Source organism: Apium graveolens, chromosome 1 (assembly GCF_009905375.1).
Source record: "Apium graveolens cultivar Ventura chromosome 1, ASM990537v1, whole genome shotgun sequence".
NCBI lineage: Eukaryota > Viridiplantae > Streptophyta > Magnoliopsida > Apiales > Apiaceae > Apium > Apium graveolens.
The window spans coordinates 191,187,316-191,212,631 of NC_133647.1; the positions used below are offsets into that span (position 1 = coordinate 191,187,316).

General features: G+C 37.3%; 2 protein-coding genes across 2 annotated transcripts; both read left to right on the forward strand.

Annotated features, from left to right (window-relative positions):
- The first annotated feature begins 935 nt into the window (after positions 1 to 935).
- On the forward strand, positions 936 to 4,266 carry LOC141674163 (fructose-bisphosphate aldolase 1, chloroplastic-like). Its single transcript, XM_074480885.1, has 6 exons — positions 936 to 1,336; positions 1,898 to 2,167; positions 2,278 to 2,387; positions 2,512 to 2,602; positions 3,163 to 3,432; positions 3,755 to 4,266. Exons 1-6 carry the CDS (start codon positions 1,178 to 1,180, stop codon positions 4,031 to 4,033), a joined length of 1,179 nt encoding a protein of 392 aa, XP_074336986.1. The 5' UTR covers positions 936 to 1,177; the 3' UTR covers positions 4,034 to 4,266.
- Positions 4,267 to 9,699: 5,433 nt separating this feature from the next.
- Positions 9,700 to 25,117, forward strand: LOC141674169 (DExH-box ATP-dependent RNA helicase DExH5, mitochondrial). Its single transcript, XM_074480891.1, has 19 exons — positions 9,700 to 10,208; positions 11,906 to 12,063; positions 12,147 to 12,234; positions 12,487 to 12,729; positions 14,279 to 14,377; positions 14,942 to 15,130; positions 15,222 to 15,381; positions 15,452 to 15,582; positions 16,759 to 16,926; positions 17,010 to 17,282; positions 18,404 to 18,598; positions 20,297 to 20,500; positions 21,047 to 21,116; positions 21,200 to 21,348; positions 22,400 to 22,705; positions 23,426 to 23,485; positions 23,626 to 23,778; positions 23,886 to 23,996; positions 24,177 to 25,117. The coding sequence occupies exons 1-19, from the start codon at positions 9,858 to 9,860 to the stop codon at positions 24,642 to 24,644; spliced, it is 3,576 nt and encodes a 1,191-aa protein (XP_074336992.1). The 5' UTR covers positions 9,700 to 9,857; the 3' UTR covers positions 24,645 to 25,117.
- Positions 25,118 to 25,316: the final 199 nt, after the last annotated feature.

Consider the following 25,316-nt stretch of genomic DNA (forward strand, 5'->3'; position numbering starts at 1 on the left):
GGTTAGACCTCATCGACGGATATTCCTAAAGCTAGTAGAACACAGGTTCCGATAGGTTTTCTACCGGAATTACTCGGGATGAGAAATCTAAGCACATTAGGTTTCCTATTTCCCAAGAACTACGTTGGTTTGATTTCCTATCAATAGGGATACGTAGGCAAATTTTAAGGGGTCTGAAGTTAGCGCAAAGGAGGCACCACTAACCCTAAACAATCTCATCCACCATTAAAACATGACCACCACGCTCTGTTCAATATTTCAGCAATGAACCACCGTCACATATATTGTTTCCGGTAACATACCTCGAATTTTGTTATTACCAAATTGCTCCGTCAACGAAATATCTCATATTTAAAATTATTTAGTAATATATCAACTTATTAAAGTTACATTAAAATCTCTATAAACTAATATCGGTGAGATCATTAAATTTTATTAATTTATTGAGATTGTTGAATTATCAAGGTTAATTTAAATTGACCCTATTATAACAAGTACAAAAATTTGTGTTAAAAATATTAATTTATAATGAATAATTAATTTATCAATTACTCCCTCCGTCTCAATTTATTTGTCATATTTGATTTTTTGCGGTCAAACTGACTCAATTTTGACTGAAAATTTCATATAGTATATAATCGAAAAAAATTATAAAAATTATATCATTAGAAACTACATGTAATCTATTTTAATACGTATTCCTCGATTTTTCAAAATATTGAAAAATTGATATTTAATTTATAGTTAAAATTGAGTCAAATTAATCACAAAAAGTCAAATAAGACAGATAAATTGGAACGGAGGGAATATTAATTAGCGAGACTTCACTTCATATTCCTATATATATTTAAAATACTCGTACAATATATTGTCTCTTCAGTATTTATGGACTTGCTTTATTTTCCTCGTATCGGTAATTCCAAACGTGTTTGATTTGTATTGTACTGTGCGCGGACTTTACGAGATTAGAAATCGAAGAAAACAACGTTTTCCAAATCATCCACCTAAACTCTCCTGTCTCTCTCTCTCTCTCGATCTCTCTGACTCTCTCTCTCTCTTAAAAGCAAGTCATTACATTACATCTCTCTCAACAGATTCATCAACTCTCTGTTGTTTTAAAACACACGGAACTGCAAGTCTCCATAGCAACATATATTTAGACTTACATATATAAGCTATGGCGGCTACGAGTTTTGTCAAGTTGAATGCAACCTCATCACAGTGGATCGGTCAACGACCGTTTAGTCAACGCTCTGGATTAACCTCCTTTTGTCCAGCTCGTCGGGTTTCTGTTGTTCGGGCCGGATCTTACAGTGAAGAGCTTGTTAAAACTGCTGTAACTTTCTCACCTTGTGTATTTAATATAATTGTTTAAATGTTGTGTTCAAGTGTACATTTGTGTGTGAATTAATTTAATTTGTGATCGATTTTGATTTTAGTATGTGTTGTAAATTTATTGAAGAGTGTTGATTGCTAGTTTTGTTTGATTATTGTTTTCATTAAGAATAATGATCTGATCGACATATGAATATGTATAATGAATTCGCGCAAACATTTTATTTCATTTCTGTCATTCTTTTGGTTGCTTGGGATTTAAATGAATGAAACTACATAAGAGTGTGTTGCATGTGAAAAACAAATAGGTTGTATTAAAAAAAATTGCGAGTAATGCTAGCAGGTATACCAAATTGGAACCGAAATAAATCATGAATATTGATGTTGAGATGTGCAGTTGGTTGTAATTAGATGTGTACCCCTGTGGCCCCTTTTTCTGAGAAAAAATAGTTATGAAAGTTGTTTGGAATCATGAAAATGTAGGATGATTTTATAAATCAAAATAAGGGAGCAATCTGATGTAATTTATCATGTTTTGTATTTTATTTTGTTTTTGTTATAGAAAACTATTGCGTCCCCTGGTCGGGGTATTCTTGCCATTGACGAGTCCAATGCAACCTGTGGGAAGAGATTGGCATCTATTGGATTGGACAATACCGAGGTCAACAGACAGGCTTATAGGCAACTTTTGCTGACTACTCCTGGTCTGGGTGAATACATTTCCGGGGCCATTATGTTTGAAGAGACACTCTTCCAATCAACAACAGATGGAAAGAAGATGGTTGACTGCTTGCTTGAACAAAATATTGTCCCCGGCATCAAAGTTGACAAGGTGTGTAATTTACACTTCAGAGAAAACTTCAATCCATATTCATACACTAAAACTTTGTCTAAAATTTCATTTTTAAATAATTATTGTTATCTTCTTACACTTCCGTTCAGGGTTTGGTTCCCCTGCCAGGTTCCAACAATGAGTCTTGGTGTCAAGGGTTAGATGGATTGGCTTCTAGATCGGCTGAATACTACAATCAAGGTGCTCGCTTTGCAAAGTGGTGAGTTATCTTTATTTCTTTTTAACATTTTTGAAATTTTTTAGGAAACTTGTTTTAATTTTGTTATTGGAGAAAGTATAGTTCCTGGCATATCTAATCTTTTTAGAGGTGTTTTTATATCTAGGCGCACAGTTGTCAGTATTCCTTGTGGTCCTTCTGCATTGGCCGTTAAAGAAGCTGCATGGGGACTTGCACGTTATGCTGCTATATCTCAGGTATCTCCTTGTGGTTTGTTTAACTAGTTTGATTTTAATTAATTGGTTGAAAGTAGCAGAATATAATTTGAATGATACACAGATACTTATTGAAATACTTGACCTTGTTGAGGATATTTTAATTGGGCAGATTTTATCATCAAATTAAACTTAGGAAGCAAACAGTCAATGTAAAGTGTCTATTTGTTCATCCATGAATGAATCTTTGCTGACTATGATCTTTATCCATAAATTTTGGGCTGGTTGTACACCAAATATCAAATATATGTCCGCATCTCTTTTGATTAAATGCAATACTATAGTAGCCATGTATGAAAACAAATCACCATCTATGAACTTTATGCTAACAAAATTTTATTTTGTTTTGTTTTAAGATAAAACCTTACATGTACTCAGTTATTTAAGATACAGCCTTTGATATTTTTGTATTCCCTTAGAAAACACTAACAGAATTTCTATTGTGTTTCAACTACAATGACTTAAGCTGAAGTCTAATTGCTTTCCCCATCGCTTTTAGTTGTTTACAATGACAATTTATGCTATTCTGACATCTTGTGCAGGATAATGGTCTAGTGCCCATAGTGGAGCCTGAGATTCTTCTTGATGGGGATCACTCAATTGATAGGACACTGGAAGTGGCAGAGAAAGTATGGTCCGAAGTCTTTTATTACCTGGCAGAAAATAATGTGATGTTTGAGGGAATTCTACTCAAACCCAGCATGGTGACTCCAGGAGCTGAGCACAAGGAGAAGGCTTCTCCAGAGACCATTGCGAAATATACACTCACCATGCTTAAGAGGAGAGTACCTCCTGCGGTTCCGGGAATTATGGTACGTGATTTGAGTCATTCCTAATTTCTATCTTGATATTGTTTTTACTTGATTATTAGTCCGTTTTTTTTAAAACCAATAGTATATCGAGTTACTACTTGGCCATATGTAGGAGACTTATACTAAAAATCACCTCTTATAATCATGTGGTTTAGAACTGAGAACTTGAGTCTCAGAACTTGATTATTGTGAATATGATTGATCACCTTGCATATTTCTCGTTCTTTTCTTTACATTATTTTAAAGTTCTATATTATAAATACATTGTGATAATTATCAGTTCTAAATATTTTAACAGAATACTTGTTTACAATATGTATAGTTTTTGTCTGGAGGACAGTCTGAAATGGAAGCTACACTGAACCTAAACGCAATGAATCAGACCCCCAACCCCTGGCATGTATCTTTCTCTTATGCACGTGCTCTGCAGAACACAGTCCTAAAAACATGGCAAGGACTTCCTGAGAATGTCGATGCTGCGAAACAATCTCTTTTGGTGCGTGCAAAGGCTAATTCCCTGGCACAACTTGGCAAGTACACTGCTGATGGTGAGAGCGATGATGCTAAGAAAGGGATGTTTGTTAAGGGTTATACCTATTAAGTCCAAATTAGTAGCAAAGGACAGCACTTGTTTAGTAGTGAGTAGTACTAGATCTTTACTGTATCCTTTGGGAACCTTCTGGTTTTTTATGGCAATGAATGCTGAGAAAGACTTGCTCTAGGGACTAAGCTTTGATTTTACCCACATACTTTGTTTAAGGAATTGTTACGAAGAAATTTGTCTATTAGTGTCACTCGAGGTTATGTAATACGATATATACTCGTAATTTTATAGATTCCTATTTGTCCCGATCACAAAAAACGGAGTAGCATGTGTTTACTTGGTTTTGATATTTGTCAATGTTTAATGAATATGTACCGGTCTAGGGTGTACACGTTCGGATTGGTCGGGTTCGGAGATTTTAACAACCCAAACTAATTAAATCGGGTTTATAAATTTTAAAATCAACCCATAAAATATAAATTTTTAATCTAATCCATTTAACGTACTTCGGTTTGGATTAATTTGGGTTGGAATGTTCGGTTAAAAAACAAGTAACTAATTTTTATGAAATAATAATAAACAAGTAACTTTTTAATTTGTATCAGTTTGTATATTTTTTTTTTGAAATCCAAAAGCAAAATCATTAGAATAAAAGAAGCAGTCACGAATGTATAATATATATATATAGATACTAAACTGCTCCATTGTGTAGGTGGGACTTTATTTGAACCGGATTCTACATAAATTTAAACTTAACTTATTAACCATGTTCATTATTTAAAGGGGCTTATAATAATAGCAGAAAGTCTCAGTGTTATTGTAACGCCATCACCAGGATAGACAGCTAAGGTAATATATTAATGTATATATATTTTCTAATCGGGTTGGATTGGTTCAGTTAAAAAAAACGAAACCCATATCCAATCCATTTAAATCGGGTTCACCATTTTTCAATCCAATTATATTCGGTTTAAAAAAATTCGGTTTGGATCGGGTGAAATAGTGTCGGTTTGGATTATGTTGGGCGGTTTAACCCGAACCGTGTACAATACCGGTCATTTCTTTGTCGAACGCATTATATAGCGCCCTTTTTTTGGGAAATGTTGGGTAAGACATAAATTAATTTTATAACCTTATATCTATATATTAATTTTTTTAGTTACATGATTATAATTTAACTGAAAATATTTTAAACTAGAGTGAAGGTCGATAATACTAAAATTTTCAAAAAAAATAAAATATTCATATTTGATAAATGTGAACCAAAATATTGACTACATAAATAAATCGCTCACGAATAATGATCAATTATCGAGTATAATCTTTAATACTCTTGATAGTACATATAGCTCCTGGGAGGACTACTCCTAGGCTTTTAATTCTATACAACTCCTAGGAGGACTACTCCTAAACTCCAAACTCCATATAGCTCCTGGGAGGGCTACTCCTAGGCTCCTACCTCCACATAGCTCCTGGGAGTACTACTCCTAGCCTCCTAACTACACGCAGCTCCTGGAAGGACTAGGCTCCCAACTACATACAGCTCCTGGAAGGACTAGTCCTAGACTCCTAATTCCATACAGCTCCTGGGAGGATTAGTCCTAGACTCCTAACTCCATACAGCTCCTAGAAGGACTGGCCCCAGACTCCTAACTCCATACAGCTCCTGGGAGGATTAGTCCTAGCCTCCCAACTCAGTCTAGTCCTAACACTACAGTCCTGACTAGTCCAGTCCCGCGACCCCAACCTTGAGTAATCCCAGCACGTGAGACGCTGACCCAAGCACATGATGGGAGTAACTGTCACGCATCAATCATGGAAATAATCAAGGCACGTGTCAGAGGATCCTCAAAACATTCATCGGCCAGTCCCGCACTGACACATGTAAAGCATCCACTCCCGTCAGGTGTCCTCCGCTCCCAGAACCAATGGCTACGATTCAAAGGTACCAACCCCAAAACCCTATCCTTGGGCTATAAATAGCCCAAGAAGGTGAGATTTTGGGGTTAATCATTCTTTCACACTCATATACACACACAGCCACCGTACATTCATATTCATCCTCATCTTCCCAAAAAGCTAGTTCTTACTCTCACGCCGGAGGCGCCGCGGGACTCCAAGCCCCCTTCCGGTGTTGTTTTATAGGAACCCAACCACAGCTACACCTCTACAGCGGCGAAGGATCCAGGACGGCGTCGAAGGAGCAGCCCCGCCACCAAGAGTTATCATTTGGCGCTAGAATTAATTTTCTAAGTAAAGAAGCCACCACTAGTCTGGACAAGATATTAGTCAGGACTAGAGCAACCATATTTACTTAGAATTAAGGCAAAAAGTAATCCTGGTCTGGGGCCATGCTTGAACCTGGACTAGCACAATGATCTTATACTTAGAAATATTTTTTCTAAGGCAAAAAACAATCCTAGTCTGGGGCCATGCTTGAACCCGGACTACCACAATGATCTTATACTTAGAAAAAAAAATTCCAAGGCAAAAAGCAAAACATTTCTCTCCTTCAACCCGGATCGGGGCAATAAACAAGCGCATTTTTCTCAAAGTAGACAAATTTTCTCTACTTAGACTTGGGTTGGTCTCTACATACCCAACCCGGATTGGGGGCAATAAAACAACAAGTTTTCCTCTCAAGCCAGCACAACTCTCCATCTTTGAATCCATATTGGTCTTACATAGTCCAGTAATACCCTGGGTCCCGCAACACCCTAATCCAGCAACACCCGGGTCCAACAACAACCAGGTCCAAGGACACCAATGTCGAGGAACGCCCGGGTCCAACAACACACGGGTCCAGCAACAACATCTAGGTCCCGCAACACCCCGGGTCCAGCAACACCCGGGTCCAGCAATATCCCGGGTCCAGCAATATCGCGGGTCCCGCAACACCTAGGTCCCGCAACACCCCGGGACCAGCAACACCCGGGTCCAGCAACACCCAAGTCCAGCAACACCCGAGTCCAGCAACAACATCTAGGTCCCGTAACACCTAAGTCCCTCAACACCTAAGTCCCTCAACACCTAAGTCCCAGGTCCAGCAACACCCGGGTCCAGCAACACCCCGATCCAGCAATACCCCGGGTCCCGCAACACCCGGGTCCAACAACAACCAGGTCCAAGGACACCAATGTCGAGGAACGCCCGGGTCCAGCAACACCCCGGTCCAGCAATACTCTGGGTCCCGCAACACCCGAGTCCAGCAACACTCGGGTCCAGCAACACCTGGGTCCAACAACACCCCGGTCCAGCAATATCCCAGGTCCCGCAACACCCTCGTCCAGCAACATCCGGGTCCAGCAACACCCAGGTCCAAGGACACCGAGGTCGAGGAACGCCCGGGTCCAGCAATAACACCTAGGTCCAAGAACAACACCTAGGTCCAACAACACCCAGGTCTAACAACAACATCTAGGTCCCGTAACACCCCGGTCCAACAATACCCCAGGTCCCGCAACACCCTAGTCCAGCAACATCCGGGTCCAGCAATACCCCGGTCCAAGGACACTGAGGTCGAGGAACGCCCGAGTCCAGCAACAACACCTAGGTCCAAGAACAACACCTAGGTCCGGCAACAACATCTTGGTCCCGCAACACCCCGGTCCAGCAATACCTCGGGTCCCGCAACATCCTAGTCCAGCAACATCCGGGTCTAGCAACGCCCGAGTCCAACACACTTGGACTCGACAACAACTGAAATTCTTCAACACAAGTCCGGGTAGTCTATTGCAACGCAATCCAGACTAGGGGGCAAGAAAATTACAAAATCTTCTAAGGACAACCAACTTTAGTCCTGATTCGCTGAACTCAACGCAATCCGGATTGGGGGCAAGAAAAGCTCAATTCCTGCCAAAGACAACCACCTTAGTCCTGATTTGCCGAACTTAGCGCAATCCAGACTGGGGGCAAGAAAAGCTCAACTCCTTACAACGCCAACAACCTTAGTCCTGATTCGCCTAACTCAGCGCAATCCGGATTGGGAGCAAGAAAAGCTCAACTCCTGACAAGGACAACCACCTTAAGCCTGATTCGCCGAACTCAGCACAATCCGGACTGGGGGCCAAGAAAAGCTCAACTCCTGACAAGGACAACTACCTTAGTCCTGATTTGCCGAACTCAGCGCAATCCGGACTGGGGAGCAAAAAACAAATGCTCAACTCCTGCCAAAGACAACCACCTCAGTCCTGATACGCCGAACTCACCGTAATCCGGACTTGGGGGGCAAGAAAACCTCAAATTCTTCTAACAAAACAGTCAAAAGCTCATGTTCTATAAAAAAACCCAAATTCACTCCCCCATCCAGAAAATCTGCATAAGGGAGTGGGGGACACATGATAGTACATATAGCTCCTGGGAGGACTACTCCTAGGCTTTTAATTCTATACAGCTCCTAGGAGGACTACTCCTAAGCTCCAAACTCCATATAGCTCCTGGGAGGGCTACTCCTAGGCTCCTAACTCCACATAGCTCCTGGGAGTACTACTCCTAGCCTCCTAACTACACGCAGCTCCCGGAAGGACTAGGCTCCCAACTACATACAGCTCCTGGAAGGACTAGTCCTAGACTCCTAATTACATACAGCTCCTGGGAGGACTAGTCCTAGACTCCTAACTCCATACAGCTCCTAGAAGGACTGGCCCCAGACTCCTAACTCCATACAGCTCCTGGGAGGACTAGTCCTGGCCTCCCAACTCAGTCTAGTCCTAACACTACAGTCCTGACTAGTCCAGTCCCGCGACCCCAACCTTGAGTAATCCCAGCACGTGAGACGCTGACCCAAGCACATGATGGGAGTAACTGTCACGCATCAATCATGGGAATAATCAAGGCACATGTCAGAGGATCCTCAAAACATTCCTCGGCCAGTCCCGCACTGACACATGTAAAGCATCCACTCCCGTCAGGTGTCCTCCGCTCCCAGAACCAATGGCTACGATTCAAAGGTATCAACCCTAAAACGCTATCCTTGGGCTATAAATAGCCCAAGAAGGTGAGGTTTTGGGGTTAATCATTCTTTCACACTCATATACACACACAGCCACCGTACATTCATATTCATCCTCATCTTCCCAAAAAGCTAGTTCTTACTCTCACGCCGGAGGCGCCGCGAGACTCCTACCCTCTTTTCGGTGTTGTTTTGTAGGAACCCAACCACAACTACATCTCTACAGCGGCGAAGGATCCAGGACGGCGTCGAAGGAGCAGCCCCGCCACCAGGAGCTATCAACTCTAGAAATAACGATAAATTATCGAGTGTAATCTTTAATACTCTAAAAATGATAATGAAATATGTGAATGCTTAATACACCGCGACAGTGAAAGATTAATTATATTATATGCCATCAATCATGGATTATTCACCTTTAAAATTGACAACAAATTATTTGAATGTTTAGTAATCCGGATACTAAAAGGAAGTATTTGAACATTTACCAAATGATGTTACTTATGATTTTAATTTATGGGCGCATATACATGCATGTGATATTTCATATTATTATTAAAAATCTTACCAAATATTCATATGACACATTATATTTGGAGAATTTTTTAATGTAAAAATTTGAGGTTTGTAGTATTTTTCTTTTATTATATATTAGCTCCAGAAACAAAATAACTTCTCCGAAAATAAAATAACTTCTCCGAAAATAAAATTTTCCTTTATTTATTACCATAATTGTAAAAATTAATCCCAAAAAACAAAGACGTGGCAGCTCCCCAAATCACGAGTCAGGAGCACAGTAAAACAAGCCACACCCATGACATACCAATCTTTTCCAACTCATTCAGTTGAACTAACTCAACGCGCCGCCACTTCCCTACGCGCTGTCATGAGGCTCAACTCTCGATAACTCCAATTAATACACACACATACATGCAAGCCACTTCTTCTCTTCAATTACTCATCTCTAATTTATCTCTTAAAACCCTAGAAATTTTCGCACAATCACTAAAAATGAAGGATAAGTCTCGACCGTTACCTAGCGCTGGCGTCTACGTTCCGCCGCACCAGCGGCTTCGTTCCGTTATCACCGCCGCATCGCCGTCGCCGAATTTATCGGCGGTTACGAATTTTAACTCGAATTCGAGCAGGACTGTGAAGTCGAGTAGTGTTAGTGATCCGTATCCGTATTTGTTTGATTTGCATGAGCTTCAGGAGAAGAAGCAGAAGCAGGAGATGAATTTGAAGTTCGATTCGAGAAATGTCGAATTGTCGAGTCAATCGGTTAGTTTGTTGTTTTTACTTAGTGTATTGTGAGTAGAAAGTTGTTAATTGTGTTTGTTTTGATTGAATTGCGAGTGAATTTACATTTTCGGTGAGTAGGAAGTTAGTATGTAACTGTCTACTCTATTCGATATTGCATCGTATGGCAAGTATAAGCTCATTGTTCGTGTTATTGTGTGTGTATTACATTTTTTATGACTTGAGGTTGTTATGTAGTGTATAAAGTGCATTGCAGTAAAGTTCGAGAAATGGAGTGATGGAGTGGTTTCTGAGCAACTGTTGACTCGATTGTTTATTGTATTTTTGTTATGTAATTGTTTTGCAAGTCTTAGCATTAACCTCGTTGATTGAGTTTGTTACTGCATGTGAAAAATACATTTTCATTGATTTGAGGTTGTTGTGTAAACTATGAAGTGTTCTCAGTTTGATTTGAAACTGGAGTAGTTTATCACCAACTGTCGACTCGACCAGCTAGTGTGTTGTTTTTTATTTATTGTATTGCTAGTATAAGCTCAGTAAGTTTGTTTCTCTATTTAAATATGTGTTTGAAATTTTGAATTACAGTTTTTGGTGACTAGAGGTTGTTATGTGAGCTATTAAGTATGTTGCATGAAGTTGCATATGTAAATATAGGCAGTGATTTATCTGAGAACAAATTTTAATGTGAGAATGCACTTCTAAAGAAAAGCAGAACAATACAGCATAAAAATGTAGAAAGTAACAATACAACATAAAATGTAGAAAATGTGCAGAACGTAAGAAAGTGTAGTACGCGACCCGTATATATATATATATAATAGATATTCAGATATACAACTGAGCAACTACTTGCTTTCCATTGACCTACATTTGTCTGTGTAATGCTAGGTTTTTAAAAAATATACTTGAGAAGAGAAAAGGGTGCAAGTTAATGAGGCTTATAAATCCGTGAAATCTTAGTTAGTGATAAAATTGTTAAAGGCATGAAGGCATTCAAGACTGGCCCACAATGAAGCAAAAAGCATATTTCTACCCTAAGAGTAATGGAAGGGCAGATTATGGTTGCTAGTCAGGCTGTAATTTGAATTAACTACACTTGAGCTTCCACTTACTGAGCTTGATGTTTTCGTTATGCTGAGCTTGACTTGTTAAATGGAAAAAATTGGTGTTAGAGACTTGGAGCTTAAGTTTTCATTTATATAAAAGTGGTCAATTCGAGTATTAACTTATGGATGATATCCTCTTTGGTAATGTGAATTATCAGTTATAGTTACACCTATGACGAGTGTTGCTACTTTTTGTGCTTTTTCCCTCTCCAAACTCCCAAATAATAAGCATAACATAACTCTTCGAAGAGAAAAACAGCACACGTCATCCACAAAAATATGTACAAATATATATCTATAGAATCAAGTATAAGAGGAGAGTTCCAGCTTCCAACAATGAAAAGAGAGGTCAATAGTTCCAACTATTTCAATATCGAGGCATTTGAATTTTTAACTGTTGTTACCCTCCATATATATGTGTTAGTATAGGATGTGTTATTTTCTTGCCAAAATGTGATTCATTTACTGTTTTTAATCTTCTTGGCATGTTCATTAAGGTTTTCAGCCTGCGGTACAGAGTGGGGAAGCTAGTCATGTTCTTAAATTTGTGGTTACTGTTTGTTTGTCCATATTTAAGGGTTTAAATAGTTTTATTTCAATGTTAATTGCTAGGGTGTAGCTTCTACCTCGGATAATATTGATGCTTGGAAATGGAAATTAATGACTCTTATACGCGACAAGGACAAGCAAGAGATAGTCTCGCGGGAGAAGAAGGACCGTCGTGATTTTGAGCAGATAGCTGCTTTGGCAATCCAAATGGGCTTGCACAGGTATATTACATGTTTATCAGGACACGTTTTTGTGCAAAATGTTCTTTGTACTAGGGAATGTTTAACCAAGTTACTCCTTGCAGCTGTTTATATACTAAAGTTCTTGTTGTCAGCAAGACCCCGTTGCCTAACTATCGACCTGATCTCGATGATAAGCGTCCTCAGCGAGAGGTGATATCATCTGCCTTCTATCAATTGGTTCCTGTTCATTTCTGCTTTAGGGTTTGTTTTATTTATCACGACAATGCTTTATGAACTAATTGTCTTACAATCTATTTGTTTTTTTATCTTTCACTGAGAACGGAACATTCTCTTTGGAATAGATTTTGGAGCACCTGATGCTTATGCATGTTTCAGAAAGAAAAAATAATTATTATATTCTTCGCAAGTTTCTAAAATGTTTAGCCAAAGCTTTATTAACAGGTAGTGCTGCCTCCTGGGTTGGAGAGGAGAGTTGATGTGCACCTGAAAGAGTATCTTTCACTGAAAACAAAAACTGCAGAAGGTTTCCGGCATGTATTCACCCGGTCAAACAGTGATGGTAGTATCTCCAGTGATGAGGGTATTTTTGAGCAACCAGAGCCACTATCATCTAGTAAAGCTGCAATGGAGAAAATTATAACGAGGAGGAGTATGCAACTGTACACTGAGCAAAAAGCTTGGCAGGTTTGATCGCTAGAGTTTTTTGACAATATGATCTATATCTGTGTTATTTGTTACTTTAATCTCTCTTAAATATAATTTCTTTCCAGAACCACATATTTTTTGTGTGCCACATCTCAGCTAATCAAGTATTTACATGATTTAATTTACTTCCCAACATTATGCAACTATGTTATTGGTATGCTGATTTGTTAATGACACGTATATGAGCACGATAATTGAGGATCTTATTGAGACACATATAGAAAATAAACTATATTAGTATTGTTATGCTAATATCTCTATAACTGGATCTATTTCTCTCTTCATATTTTTGTGAATTAAAATAGATACATATACTAGTATTGACTGAATATTATCATCCTAATTCCCAAGTATCTAACTGTTATTTTCCTTCGAATATTATCATAAGGTAATTCTCTATAAAGTATGAATATAATGTGTATATCTAAAGAAATGTCATTTCCAGACCAATGCAAGCTTATATTTTTCCGTGCTAGACATGGATCATAGAACTTACACTAAAAGCTGCTTTGGAAAAAATAATTTCCCCACTTTTATTTTCCGAAGATAGGAAATTGTATACATATTAGTGCCTCTATTTGCGGTTCATATCATACTACCCTGTCGTTGATAATCGTGCAAGGATAATGTGTCCACAGTATTTAGTTTCAAACAGAGAGAACCATATAGATAGATATTAATATTGCGTTGTTTGAGTTTTGTTACAATATTAGCGATTCCTTAACAGGGTACTACCACTCCACAGTTTTTTCTTCGTACTCTAAGATGGCTCTATTAAGTTCAAGGACATTATGTGTACACTACACCATATATGGCCTATTGTAACAGGTTTTTTCAGTGTAATCAGCTAAAGTGTGACCATATCTCTCTCTCCCTCCCTCCCCCTCTCTCTCTCTCTCCCCCTCTCCCTCCCTCCCTCCCTCCCTCCCTCCCTCGCTCTCTCTCTCTCAAGAAATTATTCGTCTTTCATAGTGAAGTCGGATTGTGAATTGAGGAAGCAGCGCCCAGTAGTGCCCAGCTGTAATGACCCTAAATGGTTCAGCTGGGGTCGGCTCTCTCTCTCTCTCTCTATCTCTCTCTCTCTCTATCTCTATCTCTATCTCTCTCTCTCTCTATCTATCTTTCGTAACTTTAACTACAATCCGGTCTTGTTTCAAAAAAAAACTACAATCGGGTCTGCATTTGGGTCTTCAGTATATACATATGTGTGTGTGTGTGTGGATGTATTGTGCTAAAATCTTCTTGTACTTTTAAAAATCAGGATATCTTCTGATGCTAATTTGAAAATTCTAATGCCTCTTGTAAAAAATTGTTGCTGTGACGCAGAGTCTTGCACCTTTGATAACTAAAGATTCCGATCTTGTTTAATTTTTTATCTCTCTTTCTGGTTATGCTCTATGGAAATATATTATATATGTGTGCATATACATATTGTTGCTCCCTTGAAGGGTGTGGTTTCTGTTGTAAGACTCTTCTTATTTTTGACTATCTTTATATGATTTGTATTTAAAGAATTTGTTCTTTATAGGAATCTACTATAGAAGGTCAAAAGATGTTGGAAGCTCGCAAAGGTCTCCCTGCTTATAAGGAGAAGGATGCAATACTAAATTCCATATCACAGAATCAGGTAGCTTATAGTATGACCCAACCACTCATATACTGCTCGTGAAGGATTAGACATATGTTTCGAAAGCAGAAAGGACTGCTTTACTGATTAGTTGTTATTGTTCAGTTGACTATTTTCAGTTAGTAAACAATGACACTCAGCAAGCTTCATCTTCTTTCAAAAACCTTTACGTCTGCAGTATTTGTTCTTCTGTTTTCTTTTCCCTGTTCATTGGTACAATTCCCTTGAATATAGTACTTCAACGCGAAATGCATGAGATGCAATTTCATTTTTCAGCTGACATTTTCTGATAGTAGTTGATTCATGTGATTAGTTAATGAATAGTTAAAAAATTTAAGTGTTCATAATAATATTATACCAAGTATTGAACCGTAGACCTTTGAATAAAGAAATTTTGTGTTAATTTTTTGTAGTTGTCAAGTTTCAAATCCCACACCTTTTTTAATGCAGGGATGTAATATAATACATACTATGGTGTGCCATTGAATTGAACTTTTGGCTTCGTTAGTAGTTGATAATAGCTTAGATGATGTTGTATTATGGATGAAATTTTCAATTTTACAGGTGGTTGTTATCTCCGGTGAAACTGGCTGTGGAAAGACTACACAAATTCCCCAGTTTATTTTGGAATCTGAGATTGAGTCTGTACGTGGAGCTTCGTGTAGTATTATATGCACTCAGCCTAGAAGAATATCCGCTATATCTGTTTCTGAAAGAGTTGCTACTGAGAGGGGGGAGCAGTTGGGTGAATCAGTGAGTTTGTTATGACTTGCTGCACTATATATCTACTCTATTGTACTATTGGTCTGTTTGAAAATTTAAGAGAGTATATATTTTCATGAAGGTTGGATATAAAGTTCGGTTGGAGGGTGTTAAAGGGAGGGATACCCGTCTGCTATTTTGCACAACCGGCATCCTGTTGAGAAGATTGCTTGTAGATAGAAACTTGAAGGGTGTAACACATGTGATTGTTGATGAAATTCATGAACGTGGAATAAATGAAGGTATTGCTGGCTTTATAAAGGTTTAATAACTGTAGGTGATAATGTAATTTCTAACCGGAAGTCATGCCAGATTTTCTACTCATTGTCCTCAAAGATATGCTGCCTCATCGGCCTGAATTAAGGTTAATCTTGATGAGTGCAACCTTAGATGCAGAGCTTTTCTCATCTTACTTTGGGGGGGCTCCTGTGATTCATATTCCGGTGAGCATTTTCTATGCCTGTTTTTGTAAACTAAGTAAAGCTCATAAATATTATGGGTTACATGGAACTAATTTGTATGCTCAGATTTGTTTAAATTGGGACTATATATATTTACAGTATCTTCATGCACTGTTGTAATGATGCAGCAATTAATAACTGACCAGATTTAAAACATAGTATGTAAACTTGGGTGGATACTGAGGTAACTTTTAAAGGGGATCAACTGACTTTTAATATTTGCATGTGTAAGAGCAAGCCCAATGCATAGCTATAGTTGGTCTTATAGCTATAATATAGAACCAAAATGAAAAAAAATCTACTCCAGTGCATAGGTATACTTGATCTTATAAATGCATAAATGGATAGTTGGTCCTTTTAGGACTGAAGATAGCTATTGTTATCCTTTGCCACATCATTGAATAACTATAACTGAAATGTATGTTGGTTTGCTTTAAATGAAATTTAGGAGAGAGAGACAAAACTTCACTAAATTTGGAAATATTTTGGTTGTAAAATAGAACTAGCTTTGGAGTTGGAAGTCCTATTTTAGCACCAATATGCACTTTTTGGTCTCAAACTATAACAATAGCTATAGTCGTTTTAGCTTTAGCATTCGACTTGCTCTAAGGTGTAAAAGTATGGATGCAAATATATAATTTATGATCTATTTGCCTTACTGCGAAATATGTTTATCCTCCAAACTTTATAAGCTTCCTACTGTCGATCCCGTCACCACAGTCAACTTTGTGTAATGTTGACCTGATAATAATTTCATGAGTTGCGAATGCGATGACTGAACTTTCAGAAATTTCCTAAATAAAATTTGTTATTGATGATAGAATTTATTGGCGCTTGTGAATAACAATGTTGCTAATTTGTAATTTATTGACCATGTGTATATATATCATATATGGTGGAGGGCCAGGTTTAGTTTTCTTTGCCGTGGAGCAGTTCAAGTTTATGCATATGTATGTTTGTGGATAGTCCTCCAATATTATATGTCATGTAGTAACTAGAGTATTTCCGATCATGAGATTTTCCTGTTTTTAAAATAGAGTCTCCTCACATCACGCTGTTGTATTTGATCGTATGGCTTGCTGAACCTGCTAATGAGAATTGAAATTATTCCAGATTTGGCAGATTCAGTGTAACAATATTATTTTCTTGTTTGCTTAGGGTTTTACGTATCCTGTACAAGCTCATTTTCTAGAAAATATTTTGGAAATGACTGGATACAGATTAACTTCACATAACCAAATCGATGATTATGGGCTAGAGAAAGCATGGAGAATGAACAAACAAACTTCAAGAAAGAGGAAGAGTCAAATTGCTTCTGCTGTCGAGGTATGCAAAGTAGTTCACTAGTATATAGTATAATTAATTCTTTAGTGCTTATGGTTCCATCATGTACTTGGAAATTGTAACAGGATTCACTTAAAGTTGCTGACTTCAAGGAATATAGCAGAGAAACACAAGAGTCATTGTCATGCTGGAATCCTGATTGTCTTGGTTTCAATCTCATTGAACATCTTTTATGCAAAATTTGTGAGAATGAAAAACCTGGAGCTGTGTTGGTTTTCATGACTGGATGGGAAGACATTAGTTGTCTGAAGGATAAGCTCCAACTTCATCCAATGCTGGGAGATACAAGCCGCGTTTTATTGCTGGCGTGCCACGGTTCAATGGCTACCTTGGATCAGGTATTTATTTAATACCTATCATTCGCAACTTGGCACTTGCATTGTACTTGCAAAGTTTCGTTTTTTTTTTATATTTCAGTTTTTGCTTTGGGGACCTGGGGTTGTACAAACAAGTAGATTTGTACATCTGTTTGCTTTTGTTATAGAGAATCATTTGTTGATCGATGGTTCTGAGCTAACAACAATTCTTTAATTGCAGAATTATTGTATCCCACTTCATTCACATTCATAAAATGGTATATGAGAAACTTCCGACGTCCCTTTTAATAGTTTCCTTATTACATTTATAGCTATACCGATTATAAATTCTTGCCGCCTCACTGATTGTCAAAGTGTTTGTATGTCCTTCAATGCGAAAAATCGATAGGTGTGTGCTTAATAGCAATATAAGGTTAGGGAGCAAGGACGAAATTATAAAGGTACATAGGTCAAAGGAAGCAATGAGGTAATTGATTTGTCCAAGTCTCCAAGTCGAAATACTAATTCCATAAAAATCTAGCTTTTTTGCATGTATGACGAATTAAATAGATTAACGTGCCCAGTCGCACAACCTCTTGCTAAATGCATAAAATTGGACATATCATGCAAAACATGAGACCAATAATATATTTCGACTCGTGCTTCTAGCTCTTACGAATTGTCGATGATAATGCAGACTGATAGTTTAAAGACGTGCTTATTGGTTTCTCTTGATGAATATGTGACCACAATGGAGAAATTTACTAGATCAATAATACATGGTCATAAAAAATGAAGGTCGAGGACAGTACTGGGAGCGTGGATAGATACTTGGCAAAACAAATGAAGCAAACATGAATTGTATTTGTTTTATTTGTTATCTGCACTATAACAGCTTTCGGGTTATCTCTTCACTCTTGGCAGACAAATCCTTGACACTTGAAGAATTGAAACTTTTGAGTCTAGCTTCACTTCTTCTCTACATTAAGATCTTTCTTCTCCGCATAAATTTCAGCTACTTAATCTTCTAGAAACATTCCTTTAATATACTTTATATATTAGCATAGTTTTCCATCAATTTAAAATGGTTGTGCTGATTTGTTAAATAATCAAATCTTTTCCCCTTGCTTGACAAATGTTACTATGAATTTTTTTGTTTACAGAAATTAATATTTAAGAAGCCTGAAGGTGAATTGAGGAAAATAGTACTAGCTACTAATATAGCTGAAACTAGTATTACTATTGATGATGTGGTTTTCGTTATTGATTGTGGAAAAGCCAAAGAGTCGTCATATGATGCATTGAATAACACACCTTGTTTGCTTCCTACCTGGATTTCAAAGGCTTCTGCTCAACAGGTGAGTTAATTCATTTAGCTGAAATTTATAGTTTCTGCTTTTAAATGCTTAAACAGCTATTTTATGACTATCTTAATCTAAAGTTCTAAACAAAGTTTACATAAATTCTTGTGTCGTGTTTTGGTATCTTACATTTTTAAGTATAGAATTATCATGACTATTCATAAATGTAAATAATGCGTCATTTACCATTTATGCATTTCTTATGGTTCACATATACCTTACCCTTCTTGATTAGTTCATAGTCTATGTAGTTACTTTCTTTACAAAATTCTTATGGCATAAAAAAGTACTGTCAAACCAGTGGTACAAGTATTCCCTGTCCAAATGAATTATTCTTTGGACTATTGAGCATATATAGAAATAATATTTATCTTAATTACTATGGGCATTGAGACCGAATGTAGTAGACTCAATTTTTTTTTATATGAATACTACCTAGTGGTTGATAGTTAAAGACTTTTGTCTTTGAGCATGAATTTTTTATCCTGTCTAAATAGAGCCCTTATCAGCTAATTTCACTTCTCCTACATTTCTTCTGTGTAATTATTGAACAAAAGAGTGTAACGTGGGCCTAAACTTTCCAGGAGCATTCGCCTACTAAGGTGGCCCATTTTGGTGGTATTGACAATTTATGTACATACATGGCCAAATACCCCTACTGTGATTTGCACCCTCATGTCCTCCCCCCTCCCTGGGGTTAGTTGTATGGATTCTTTTTCTGGTACAAGCTATCCCATTCTTCTCATCTCCCTTTCTAATCTTCTTCGTTGTTCGAGAGTCGGAGACTCTAAAATACTTGAACTAGTAGGATACTAGTGATTCCTCGAAATGTTGACTGCTCTTGACATGCTAAAAACCACTTGATTTTCTGTGGGTGCTGTAATGTGATACAAACGGAACCTTAAACGTTTGTTTTTATTAATGGATTATTCTGAACCTTCTCCATGTACCTAATTGATTTTTCTTAAATTCTTTATTTCAAGTTCACACTTTTTAAATTCGAATCTTAAGTTTTTGGCATGTACAATTTAAACTTTGCTTTTCTGGAGATTAGGATTCAAACCTTATGTACGGTGTAAATTTCAGTTTAAAATATGGATTGTGCTATTTAGGCTTTTTTTACAATTTAAACGAGATGTCAACAGAATGTTTGGTTTCTTGAACATCGTGATCTAAGTTGTACCAACCAGTGATGTTGAAGGTGTGAACTGTAAAGAAGCCTTTCTAATAACATAAAACCATCCCCTGGCAGATAGCCAATATATTTTGTTTCTCATCTATTTTTGTACAAATATAAATTACTTATTCTTGGAGGATATGGTTTTTTATGTACAGACGTTTCTGTATGCAGCCAAACTCTACTCTTTTTGTTTGATTATATTGTATGATACATACTTCCACTGTGATGGTGCAAATTTCCAAAAGAGACAAAAACAAGTGAAGAGTATACAGATGATTGATAAAATCAAGACTAAACCTTGTTCTCTAAACTCTGGTTTGGCATGTGGATGTTTTTATAAGTGGGTGAGTAGGTCCTCAAATTTCATGCAGTCTGTGATGCATTTCACTATATTCTTTAGGCACCTTGTTTGGAATGAAGTCCAGTCTAGTAAGCTCCTTTCGCCTGTCTTAATATATCAATATCCCTACAACAAATTCTGAACATGTTTGTTCTTTGCAATATGGCATTCTTAGCGAAGAGGAAGAGCTGGCCGTGTGCAACCAGGTGAATGTTTCCATCTCTATCCCAGATGTGTTTTTGATGCTTTTGCTGATTATCAGTTGCCCGAGATTTTGAGGACGCCGTTGCAGTCCCTCTGTCTGCAGATAAAAAGTTTGGAACTTGGAAGTATTACTGATTTTCTATCTAGGGCTTTGCAGTCACCGGAGTCGCTAGCGGTAATGGTCATCAAATTCAAATCTGATTTATCACATATGGAAGTCTTGTATAGTATACATGGAACTGGGACCAACTACAGTATCTATCATATATATAGAGGGTTCGAGACCTGCGACCAAAATAATTACAATTTTAATTAGTAAAACATAAGCAAAATTACACAATTGAAAATTAATGAAATAGTCCAAAGTGATTTTGCGGTAGAATCAAATTGATCCAAAATGATTCAACGGTAGAATTATATTAAATTCAATTTTTATGTTTAACTTTTAAGTGATAAATACTTTGTAAAGTTTATATATCGTTAGTATTCTACTTTAGAACCAAATTTATATAGTGTGAGATATAATTTTACAATTATTTATGAGATTCTATAGTAAAATCAATGGTTCTCTTCCGGTTCTATATAAGAAGTTTTTCTATACAGTAATGGCATATATATTTGATCCCTTTGTTGTACTTGTACAGTTGTCATATATGTTTTTACTCAGCTGTTTAACTGTTAACCCACCGGTAATGACCCTTCTGCACAATCTGTATGGCAGGTTCAAAATGCTATTGAATATCTGAAGATCATTGGAGCTTTAGATGAGAATAGAAACTTGACAGTCTTAGGTATCAAGTTTATTTTGTATTGTTTGATCCTGTTCGACACTTGTATGGAAGTGATATCTTGATATGGTTTGTGTGCTTTACAGGACGGTATCTGGCAAAGCTTCCGGTGGAACCAAAACTCGGAAAAATGCTTATAATGGGCTCAATACTCAACTGCTTGGACCCAGTCTTAACTATTGTTGCTGGTCTTAGTGTCAGAGACCCTTTCTTGTCACCAGTGGATAAGAAGGATGTGAGTAGACAACAGACTTATTACTAGTTGCTACTTGATATTTTTTTTTCTATCAGATCTTTCTCAGCCATATGCATTCCCCTAGAATACAAATTTGCACTGTTGTCTCCATCTCTTTATGATATTACAATGTTCATCTCAATTATCAGTAATTGCATCGATTTTTTTATTTTTGTTTCCTTTTGAGACTTATCACCTTGTTTGAGGCTAATCCTGACCAAAGCCGTTCTTTTTTTGTTCTGATTTTTCTACCAAAATTTATAGGGAATAATGAACTCCTCTTCCCGACAAAGTGTCTCACCCTTTTTTGATAGGCAAGCGGGTTTGTTAAAGAGGGATCCTACTCCTTACAAAGTTTCAAATCCGTGACCTTGTCATGGGGGATGAAGATAGACCTTCACCACCAGGCCAACCTTGAATCCTGAAACCATAATCTTCCCAACATTCTTACTTCCAAGGGGTACCAAACTTGATGCTGTTTACCCTATTCCTTGACAAGCTCCTTGGGGCTGGGACCCGGCCTTTGGTTTAACCTGGTTTTTAATTATTTACCCTGGGAGATAGGATTATTAGTAGTAATTTACCTGACCACATCTATAAGACATAATAAGTAAGGTTCTTTAAATTAATAAAATTCCTTATACTATAATTTTTAATATAATGCTGCTTGAAAATAAAGAGGCTAAGTAACTCATACCTTCACTTTTTATCCTTAGTTCATTAGTCATTTATTGTTTAACATTGACACGAACAATATTGTATAGTTTGAGGATAACTGATATAGGTATTTGTTTGGAAGAAAATAAACCAATTGTAATTAAATGAAAACCTGGAACATTATTATGTTATGTGATGCTGTTGTATTCAAACCTTATCTAGACATGTTCTATAATAGATAAAGAAAGTTTGCTTGACATTGTACTTAAGAAACCCGACCCAGGATCATCGAAATGGAGTTGGTGTAGAGGATGCTGGGATTTAAATGCAAAATAGAATTATGATGCAGATTCAACTAAGTAAAAAAATTTATGTCCGGAGTTCTTGTTTTCAGCAAGCAGAAGCAGCAAAAGCACAGTTTTCTCGTGCTTACAGTGACCACCTAGCCCTGGTCCGTGCTTATGAAGGGTGGAAAACTGCCGAGTTAGATCTAGCAGAATACAAATATTGTTGGAAAAACTTTCTATCTGCGCAGTCAATGAAATCAATTGATTCTCTTCGAGAGGAATTTTATTCTTTGCTTAGGGAAACTGGCCTTGTTGACAGCAACACAAATGTACACAATGTGTGGAGCTATGATGAGAATCTCCTTAGGGCAGTTATTTGCTATGGCTTGTATCCTGGAATTTGCTCTATTGTGGTAAGCTGTGATCCACCTTTCGTTAAGCTGAACTTATATGCAAGCTTGGCCCAGCTTATAATTTTAGCCAAGAAACCTCTTGTTAATTTTTCTTCTTTTATTGCTTATTTAATATTTCTTAATCATGATCTAGTTGTCATTTCATGCAATCATTAATGCATATACCTTAGAGTGCCTCAGTAGTTCTCTCTTTGGGGTGAGCCTCTTGAAAGATTTGATGTTGCCTTCCGCTGATATGTAAAGATAAATTTATTGGTCCTGGCATAAAAGAGTTTTAACACAAGTGCAACAAAAAGATGTATGCACTCCAAATTTGCCATCTGAACTTCATTGTAGAACAAAATTTGCCCATTACAACGAAATAGTGGAGTGCACATGGAGAAGAGGGCGTTTTCCTTTTATATTTTGTAATTAAAAAAAATGAAAAAAACACTTCATTTACATGAAAAGTGCACTAGTTTCGAGCTTCCACTGGTTAGCACTTACATAAATGTATGTAGACCTTCGATTTTATCTCTACTCTCTCTTTCTGTTTTATCGTACTCCATTTGTGGTCACATTGATACATCTAAAGCATGGTAAGAGGTCATGGTTGATCAATTTTGCGGTCATATATGCCTTTGTGGTTATGTTTAAAGATGGTAGATTATTTTACCCATGCAGTCATATTTTAGTTCTGTTTGCTTTATCTTATTGTTGAAAGATAAGTCGTTTTTGCAGCACAATGAGAAAACATTTTCATTGAAGTCAATGGAGGATGGTCAAGTTAATTTGTATTCTGTAAGTATCCATTTCTATTTTGTACCGTTGCTAAAGTGTGTTTAAAAAAAGAAAAAAAGAAATGCAAGCATTTGAAGATTAAGCACGAATTCTGATTATTTTCTAAAGCAGTTTCTGTTTTCCAATTTGTTATTTACCAGAACTCAGTAAATGCCCGGGCCTCTAAAATTCCATTTCCATGGTTGGTTTTCAATGAGAAAATCAAAGTAAACTCGGTTTTTCTTCGAGATTCAACTGCCATATCAGATTCCGCGCTTCTTTTATTTGGAGGAAGCGTTTCTAGAGGGGATATTGTGAGTCTCTCAAGTTTGCCAGATAGTTAAATTACTTTTATGTATATAAAAATACTTTTCTTTATTTCTATCTAATTGTGCCATGGATCAATTCCTTCTATACACAGGATGGTCATTTAAAGATGTTGGGGGGGTATTTAGAATTCTTTATGGAACCCGGGACAGCAGAAATGTATCAAAGCTTAAGGAGAGAGCTTGAAGAGTTGATTCAAAACAAAGTAAATATCTTGTGCTTGTTTCGTCGTATGCAGTTTTGTCTATTAGAATTATGTTACTCTTTTAAAGTTTTTATTTTTGTTTCTAGTGTAGATACTGCATTCTGCTTCTACTTGGAAATTTTAGACTTAAAAAAGTCAATGCGAGCAGAGATAACTAATACTAGTAACCTTTCTATGTAGCTGCTGAACCCAAGCATGGACTTGCACGCACACCATGCACTTCTATCCGCAATGCGGTTGCTTCTTGCTGAAGATCAATGTAGTGGAAGATTTGTTTTTAACCGTTTAGTGACACAAAACCCCTCTAAACCATTGGTTACAGTGGTGGAACCACAATCTATGGTTTCTAGAACAGAGAGCGGACCTGGGGGTGATAATTCAAAGAGCCAGCTCCAAACGTTGCTTACTCGGGCTGGGCATCCTGCCCCCATGTACAAATCAAAGCAACTGGACAACAACCAGTTTCAATCCACTGTAGAATTCAATGGAATGCAGATAATGGGGAAGCCTTGCAATGCTAAAAAACAAGCAGAAAAAGACGCTGCATCCGAAGCTTTGCAGTGGTTAATGGGGAAAAAACACATGGGGCGTGAATACATTGACCAGATGTCAATGATGCTGAAAAAGAGCAAGAAGGATCATAATTAGAACTTCTATATATGACAAAACACTTCAGTGGTGCTTGGAGCAGCCGGGAGTATAATTACAAGTCAAAACAGTCTATCATGAATCTGAGAAGCTGTCACAGCATCGAACATCACACAGTCATGCCTATAACTTTTATTTGTTATCTACCCTTTTAGTATCCTTCTCTTAATAATAGACAGAGAATATTAATTAGAAAAAAACAATCAATGGGGATGAATTCTGCCTATCCGGAGGCGTTCTGTAGATATATTTTTTGGACCATTTTCCGCCGAAGTACGACTATAGTGTCATGGTCAGTGATGAACCCCCGAGTTTTAGGTACAAACCTTTCGGGGAAGAAGGCCACTCTAGGGCATCAGATTGTTCTATACATGTAACAATATTTAGCTGGATATACATTAGCTGCTAGGATTGTAATATGATGCTTCCTTGTGTATATTAAAACGGTAATCTTAATGGCTTGCAGTTAGTGATGTTGGTAGCCATTGTTGACCCGCTTGGGCACTTGTCTGTACAAAGTATGTTTTTAAAATTTTCCTGCATCATGTAAACTCTATGATTCAGTAGTTGCATACTTGCATGCAAACTCAAGCATAAAATGAATGGTATAATAATACTATAATCTCACAAGAAGGAAATTGAACACCATAATAGTTGCTTCCCTCCCCTTCT